This window comes from Apaloderma vittatum, unplaced genomic scaffold (assembly GCF_000703405.1).
Source record: "Apaloderma vittatum isolate BGI_N311 unplaced genomic scaffold, ASM70340v1 scaffold3429, whole genome shotgun sequence".
Taxonomy (NCBI): Eukaryota; Metazoa; Chordata; class Aves; order Trogoniformes; family Trogonidae; genus Apaloderma; species Apaloderma vittatum.
Window position 1 is genome coordinate 1495 of NW_009734472.1, and position 8810 is coordinate 10304.

The window sequence follows — 8810 nt, forward strand, 5'->3', positions numbered from 1 at the left end:
ATCTAAAAATGCTTCGTCTGAGTAGGCTTGATCAAATCGACAAGGCTCTTTCAAGTGCTTAACCTAAATTATTTGTCTAGTTCATCTTGAAACAGGGGTGATCTGTGTTGCCCAGGTAAATGCTGTTGTAGATTACATTGTTGTAAAACAGCTGTCTGTTTAAGAAGATGCTACTGGTGTTTACTCTGAGAGCCTTTACTTACTACAGAGAAAATAAATCTAAAAAAAGCATAACTGTTACTAGTACAATATGCTGCCTTTATGTTTTCATATGTCTTTCAAAGACTTTTCAGTGTAGATTTACCACAGTTTGCCACATTTTACAGATACTGTGAACAAGGACGCTGAACCCAAAGATCCGTATCCCTTCCCAAGAAAGATTATGGCTGAACCAGACTACATAGATGATGACAATCCTGAATTAATTCGACCTCAGAAATTAATTAATCCTGTGAAGTCATCCCGGAATCATCAAGATCTCCATAGAGAGCTGCTTATGAATCAGAAAAGGTAAGTCTAAAAATCACCTGTGCCACCCTCCCACCCCAAACACACTGTCTGAGTTTGGTTTTCATAAAAATGACATTTTACCCAAAACCCAGCAGGCATGTATTGTTGATTCAAATCTTGTAGCTGAAAAGACTGATCCTTAACGGTGGCATTTTTTTCTGTTTTAATTTCAGTTGCTCTGCAAAAGCCTGCTGTAAAAAACTTCTCATTTTGTTTTTGTGAACGCTCACAAAGGGTCAGTTTCATAGAATCATTAAGGGGAACCAGTTCAGTTCTCCTCTGGCACATTTTATATTGTTAACCTGGACACTGTCGTTTGTCCTGAACTCTTTAACTTTATCAAGTATTTGACAAAATTTTGCTGTTACCAGCAGGTTGATAAAATCTATGGATTTTCACCATTCATAGCACACTGTGTGTTTGGGGCCACTTTCAAATCGAAAAGATCGTATATTTTATTTCAAACAAAACTGTTCTCTACTTACTAGATCTTTCTTGCAGTGCAGTGGGATAGTCTGGTGTCTGCTCTGCTGTTGCACGAGTGTTTCTTTGTGTGTTGTGCAAGTGCTACTTCCTCCATCTGGGATGGGAGGCACAGCTGTTGCTCTATATCTCACTTTTAAAGATCTAAATAAGTGGAACTTGATTTCATCAGCTTCAGAGACAGAGGCACTTGGCCCAGAAATAGCTGAAGTTGGGTTATTAAATCTCTTCAGCAATGGAGGACTCATTTAGAAAGCATGTTAAGAGAGTATGTTTACAAGGGCAGGTAGCAATAGGAAGAGGGGCAATGGTTTTAAAGTGGAGCAGGGTCGATTCCGATTAGACATTAGGAAGAAGTTCTTTACAATGAGGGTGGTGAGACACTGGCACAGGTTGCCCAGAGAGGTGGTGGAGGCTCCATCCCTGGAGACATTCAAGGTCAGGCTGGACGAGGCTCTGAGCAACCTGATCGAGTTAAAAAAGTCTCTGCTCACTGCAGGGGAGTTGGACTAGATGGCCTTTAAAGGTCCCTTCCAGCCCAACACATTCCATGAATCTTTGATTCTACAATGACTCTGTGATGATTCTCTGATTCTCTGAAAACAGCCACCAGACCACGTGGCGGAGGGAAAGCCACCAAGCCTGTTGGTACTCTTCCATTTAAGGAAACAGAAACTATGATACAAATTAGTGATTTGATGCATTGAAACCACCCAGAATGGACTTTCCAGAGGCAAACTTGGGGGGATCCACAAAACAGAAGTGGAAGAATGATATTTCAGGGTGCGTTTGAGAAGAGTTTCTGATACCAACCATTCAGGCTTTTGAGACCCAGCACCTTGATAAAGGAGAGGAGAATTCTACTGCGTTGGCCACTCCAGCACAACTGGATTTGTCTTATTTGGCAGGAAGAGCCACAGTATAAAAGTTTCTCTCTTTATTTTTTTTTATTTCTCTTTAACAGGGCAGTCTTTTGAGGGGAGAAGGGAATCTTTTCTATGTATAATAACAAAATCCTCACAAATGCTAGGCTTAGATACTTAATTCTAAATGAATTGCCTACACAATACAGCATTTCTTTAGTGATGAAGAAGTAGAAAAGTTTTACTGAATGCCAATTGAATTGTAATAAATTGGCCTAAATAGGTGTTTGTCCTATTTTTCCTTAATGGGATTGAACATCAAAGTCAGTTCTTACTACCAAGAATTTTATAGTCATTGAGAGAAGGATAGTTGAAGTTTCTCACTTATGATCTTACTCTAAAGGATGTGGAGACTGCAATAAATTAAGGCTATTTTTTTTTCTTTAAAATTCACGAAACCATGAGGCACTTTTAAATAGTTCAGAGTTCTTTTCTTCTGGAGAATATCCTGTTACACAGAGGAGTTGTGCAGCCCTCAATACACGCTCTTCTCTTACTGTGATTCTGATTAGCTGCAGCTGTTAATTTTAGTTTCTGATTTATTGGTACAGAAATGAAATACTTTGAGGGTTTCCACCAGCAGAAGTGGTGGTTTTGAGTAGAGAGTTCAGTCTTCTGTGCTTCGTGCCTCTGTACTAGCTCTGATATGAGGCTGTTCAGTAATGGAGATATTAGATTTATATTCTACTTTGTTACTGCACACTGCTGTAGGTATGGAGGACTTTTAGTGCTCTTAGAGAAGTCTCCTTAACATGTACCTTATTTTCTTGTGAAGACTCAGTACAGGCACCAGCAGCTTCACTTTTTGACCAGTCAGCTCTGAACAGCCACCTCTGGATCTTAGAAGATATTTAGCCAGTGCTGGTCTGATCATTCTCCTTGCCTACTGTGAGCAGTGTCTGTCGGGTCTTGAACTCATGTAGTTATTTATTTGCAGAAATACTCGTTGTTTTAGGCAAACAGATCCAGGTAGCCGTACCTCAAGGCACTGGACACTTACTGTAAACTGTTCTTACTTGTTAGGAGTCACCCTGAGCTCTGCAGAGTATTGGTCCTCTCCCTTCCAGAGGTTTTAACCTAGTAAGCTCTTAACTTGTGTTTTAGCACGTTTTACTTGCTTGATACCAAAGCTTTAGGAATCTTTATTTCATCAGAACAATTACTAGGAGGTGATACAAGACTCCCAGTTAATCCAGTAGCCAACTGGTTGCTGCTTTTCCTTTTTTTCCATGTGAGAGTGGAAACAGGGTTGATGTTACAGTTGTTCTGTTACAGAACTAACTGCCAACTCCACTGGATTAGACCGAGAGATTGTGTTTACTTGTATGTTCTGCAGGTTCCCTTTGTTGTAGCTGCAGCACATCTGAAGGAGTCTTGCACCTCTCCTCTATGACTGAAAAAATGCGGGAACGAGTAACGTGAATTGGCAGCTTGCTTCTGGTTCGTGGCTGTCTTGATCATTAATTGCCAACATGGAAGTTTCTATTGATTCAGCTCTCACTAATCCAGCAGTAGTAATAGTAATAAAAAGATGGCTCCAGTTTTTCTCTGCCTGACTCAAGTTTTATGCATGAAAACGTAATTAAAGTAGCACGAAACATAAAATATGAACACAATCTTGTAGCTGTTGCATTCAGGCCATGAGATCTATTATGAGAAATAGGGTGTTGTTAAATATTTGATTTTGCTGTCAGGGTATGCACAGGGGTAGAGCGTTGCATATTCTATGGAGTCATTCGTAGATGTCACCGTAAAATGGCATTTTAATGTATTATTGGACATGCTGTCAGATACGCATATTAAGGAAGAATTAGCAACCACAAATGTACAGCGTACCGGGAATACACTTTCTGAAAGCTTGTTCAGATTATTGCATTTCTTGAAGTTGAAATAAAAAATGGTTGATGTTAAACTTAATGCTGGATATTTTCACAAAATAGTCTTCACAGGAAAGGCAACGGTAACAGAGGCAAATTTTGGATCTTTCTGCTCTGACTCAAGTGATGCTAATACCTGAACAGCAGGGAGATCTTTGAAACTTATCATAGCAAATTTTGAAAACATAATGTAACAGAGATAAAAGAAGTAGCTGTAGTCACAAAAACAGGTAGGAGTGAGCGTGTATCTGTGTGTGTGCCTGTATAGATAAAATCACATGTAAATTTTTTCATTTTGGAGCAGTTGGCTTGGAAAGCAGCTTGTACTGAACAGACTTGGAACACTCAGCTGATGTAGTACCTAAACTCAGGCAAGAGGGAGAATCCTCCAGCGTTTTTCCAGGGTGACGAGAACTTTTTTTGGTTTGAATTTTTGTTCTCTTAGCCTCTGTGTGACTTTTTAGCACAGCCTGGGAGCTCTCACTGGAAATAGCTTCACAGTCAGATGTGGGAAGAGCTCTCCCATTTTCAAGGACGGCCAGAATCCACAATTTCCAGGAGCAGCATGACAAAATCCAGACGGAGACCACTTCTTAGTGATGTCTGTGCAAATTTCTGTGGGCACAACACTCTGCACGGGACTGTCTGAACGCAATCTGTTCGAGTTACCAGCCTGCAAGGAAAGTCTTTCTCCAAAATTTGTTTATAGCTCTGCCAGAGTCTGGATTTGTGATTTATTTTTTTTGTTTTTAAATCCATTCTTCAGGAATTGAGAGAATGGATGGAAGACTAAAAATGAAAGTTAAAATAGTGAATTATACAGGAGAAATTCTAGCATGTGAGTTAAAGGGAGATCCTTCGTAATAACATAGCTTAAACTCTAGGGTTTTGGTTAGAACTTGGGCAAATGTCTGCATGTTTCGTCGTTTTAATTAATTATTTATATTTCAATGTGTCTAAATAAGCAACTACTTGATATTAGAAAAACGTTCCTACAATATTGTGTGAATTTCTGCTAATTAAAACTGATCTCTTTCTTCCCTGTTTCCCCTACCCCCACCACTCGTGCCATTTGATTTGAAGGGGTCTTGCCCCTCAGAACAAACCAGAGCTACAGAAGGTGATGGAGAAAAGGAAACGAGATCAAGTTATTAAACAACAAAAAGAAGAGGAAGCACAAAAGAAGAAATCAGACCTGGAAATAGAGCTACAGAAACGGCAGCAGAAACTGGAGCAGGTAAGATGGGTAATAACACTACTTAGACACATCTACACCTGAGCTACTCAAGTCTCCTTTTGTAGACAGGAAAGAAGCATCAGCTGTTTTTTAGCACATTTCCTCTGACCAAATGCAGATGCCTTTTTTAGGATGAGTCAAATCACACTCCCCAGTTACCTGTTTGTTGTCACTTACTATGTAGAAACTTCACATGGTGTCTGCCTTTGGTCAAATGAATCCAGCACCAGACAGCACAAATCTGTGTGGAGCACTGAACTTATTTAACCATTGAAACTGTGGTGAATTAGTCAGCCTTTGTAGGATTATTTTTAATATTAAATTATGTATAATATCTCTGTTAGGAGGTGCTCCACTAGGAATGGCTGTTAGGCTGCAGCACCTGAAATCTAAATGCTCAATGAATAAAAAAAAAATCAACTGATTCTCTCTCCTGGGTTATGTAAGAAACTTAGTGACTCTAAAATGTTCTTTTGTGAACTTAAAACGTATGAGCCTGTTGGCGTTTTCAAATAAAGAAAAGTATATTCAGAGTATAGAGGTGATGTGGAGTTGGAGTTCCTTGTGATGAAGCGTACAGCCAGGCACAGGCCCAGCCAGACATCTCGTGCCTCTTCAGGCACTTTGTGTACCTGCAAGGAAATATCTCTACAGTGAAACACCTCATCAGGAAGTCACCACACATCAAGCACTGCTTTTATTTTTAAATAAACGAATGCTTCAAAACAGAATCTTCTGTTTTTCTCAGCAGAAACCAATAAAGGCAAATAGTTACTCAACTGAAAATTAATAATTATTTAGATTTGAGGGTTTTTATTATAGTTGCTTTTTAGTTAGGCTTAGAAATATTTTTGAAGAGAGAAAGCTGTTGTATTTTTAAGTTTATCATCCTGTCACTTTTCCTTCCTGCTTTTAAGGCCCCAGCTTCAAACAGTTCAGCTTGTAGAAAGATTTGATTTGAAACTAAGCCATCCAAGGACATACGTAGAATAGAAAATTATCTTAAAAGAGGAAAGACTTTCCCATTGCAAACACTCTTGTGACTCTGTAAACGTCATAGGAATGGCATTAATTGAAACACGACTCTTGGAGGAATGTTGTCATGATTTATTGAGACAAGGCATGGACAAAGAAGAGATTATTTAGGTGAGCGATACATGGTCTCCATTAATCAGGGAGACCTTGGTCTGTTAAAAAAAAATATTAAAAAAATTGAAAAGCTCGTTTTGGAAGCTTTTGTTAGATTTCTAAAGGGCTGTTTCTTCCTTTGTCCTGACTTACCTGCCTTCCCTGGGGAACTGAAGGTTGCTGAGCAATCTGCATTCTGTGCGGGTGCGTAAGCCGTGTTTGCTGTGGGCACTGTATAGCCTCACTCCGCAGAGCAGATTCTAACCTTGCTCAGTAATTTCAAGTGTCTGCAAGAGCAGAAGCTCTAACTGAGTTAAAAATGTCAGTGAATGGGCTCTCAAAAATTAGTAACTAAGGGTCAAGGAGGATTTTTTTTTTACTGCTTTTTGTGATACACGAAACACATGAACCAGAAGAGGCTCAGGTTAGATGCCAAAATCCCTATCTAGACACTCTGAAATAAATTCTGCGAGTGTGCTTAATAGTAGCTCCTTGCATGTGTTCTCCCACAAAGCGCATTTGTCCTTGTCCCGTTGTAAAAGCCAGAGAAAGGAATTATCATTGTTTCTTTAATGAAGATGTCCAAGAATTTCTTCAAAAATGCTTCATCTTGTTCTTGTACTGGGCTTGCAGAGGTTTTTGTCCATCTGGCAAAGGTGGACATCTGGAACGAGCTAGTGCCAAGCATTTGAAAATACTTAGCATTTATGAGAACAGATACCCCCAAAGAAATGCAACTTTATCTTTTCCATGACAGAAAGAAAGGAAGCAATTTAAAACATTTTACATGTCCAGTTATTGAAACCTTATTTTTTTGTCTTGTATTTCAACGATCTGGTTTATGTATTTTTTTTTTTTCCATATGATTCCTTTTTAAGCTGGAACTGGAGCAACAGAAGATACAGGAAGAGCAGGAAAACGCGCCTGAATTTGTCAAAGTCAAGGGCAACTTGAGGAGGACGGTCCAGGAAGCAACAGAAGCACCAGATTCCTAGACCCAGCGCCTGCTAAGACTTCCAGCTTTTCTGCAGAGAGAGGCTTTTGCAAGTTGTCTCAGAGTTGCTCCTCAGGAGGGAAGAAAACCCCACAGCATCCAGCTGACGCTTTGTGAAGATGAGATTTTTAATTCCTGGGACGTGCGATTAATAAGACAGTACCAGAACCAGATCGACTTGCCAAATGCAGTCCTGAGATCGACGGGGAAGGAGTCGGTTTGTCAGTTCAGTGTCACGGACTAGCCTGGCGTGCTTACTCAAGAGATTTTAACCAGGGATACTAGAGACAACTGCTTCAGTGTTGCACTGCTTTATCTCTTGTGATCCTAGTTCAGTGGAGACACACAGATTCTATTTTGCTTTAAAACAGAACAAAAATCCTCCTGTGGTATCTTACGAAGCTTTGCTGTGCAGGTAGATTTCCTCCATCTAGACCTACAGCCTGTGTATATCCCACAATAATTTGTGTTTGGTTGGAGTTTTTGTCGAATATGGGAGGTGTGTTGATCACTGCTGCCCATCCCCACCCATCCCCACTAGGATAAACAGGTGTGGGCAAGATTGGAATGCTTAAAATTCACCAGCGGTGAAAAGTTAAGCAGCCTTAAAGCCCATTTCTGCGGGTTTGGCATGCAGAATTTAGGCTATGAAAGAGCAGAAATCTGATGATGCTCTCACCAGGGAGAATCCAGAAGCTGATTTCTCTCACTCTCTCTCTAGACTTACACCGTTGTGTACAGGCCTGTGCAGTGCTACCTGTGAATTTACCTCTCAATGCAAAATGACCTGTCTTCTTTCTGTGTTTTGAAATCCTACTTATTTTGCTATTGTGGCCTTTCTCCTCCAAGGATGCGCTGATCTGAGTACGGTGTTAACACATTACTTGGTGGAGTTTAAACTCATTTGCTGGAACTGAAATCACGAATCTGATCTGCCATCAGTTCCTGCTCTTTGCCTGCAGGAACTTGTTGCAGTTCCTGCAACAGAGCAGTGTTTAAACCAGACCAAACTTATCATTGGAATCTACTGAAAGGGAATTGATTTTCCTTGAAGCAAGGCATAAAATGAAATTCATTTTACCCCATCCTTCCTTTAGCCTCGAGAAAGAAGGTAGGTGTGTTACCACTGAGTCTTGGGGTCTATTTCTGTCACCTGCTGCCTTTCCACAAGTTGTCCCTGTGAGTTGCCATTAAATAAAATATCGCTCAGCTTGCACAGGGATGGGAGAATCTGGTCCTTTATGCTTGTGACTACTAGTTATCCAGGAGAGCCTGGGATGAGGAGGGGGAAACAGGTTGCTCATATAGGATTATAGATTTGGATTCTTACCTGGTGTGTAGGGGTGCAGATATCTTCAGAATCAGGATAAATCCTCATCTTCCTTGGTTGGCACAGTCCTACTCTCACGGAAGCTGTGCTCATCCGTATCAGCTGGGGATCTAATCCTAGTCTTTGCCTTAGGATGCTAAACAAAATAATTTCTACTTTGTAATTACATTGGGCGTAGCTGTTGGAGAACACTTTTTATTAATATCAACAGCGGGATGTTTGTATTGTAAAGGTGATGGGGGAAGAGTTTGTTGGTTTGGCTTCTAGTTCCTTTTGCCTTCCCTGTAAGTACTGGATGTTTTAAATACAGTTCCAGCATAGCACTTGG

At 40.3% G+C, this 8810-nt stretch overlaps 1 protein-coding gene across 1 annotated transcript; it reads left to right on the plus strand.

Moving 5' to 3' along the window:
- Positions 1-330: 330 nt before the first annotated feature.
- On the plus strand, positions 331-7779 carry FAM107B (family with sequence similarity 107, member B). The gene is made up of 3 exons (XM_009876269.1): positions 331-510; positions 4877-5030; positions 7037-7779. Exons 1-3 carry the CDS (start codon positions 383-385, stop codon positions 7151-7153), a joined length of 399 nt encoding a protein of 132 aa, XP_009874571.1. The 5' UTR covers positions 331-382; the 3' UTR covers positions 7154-7779.
- The last annotated feature ends 1031 nt before the right edge of the window (positions 7780-8810 follow it).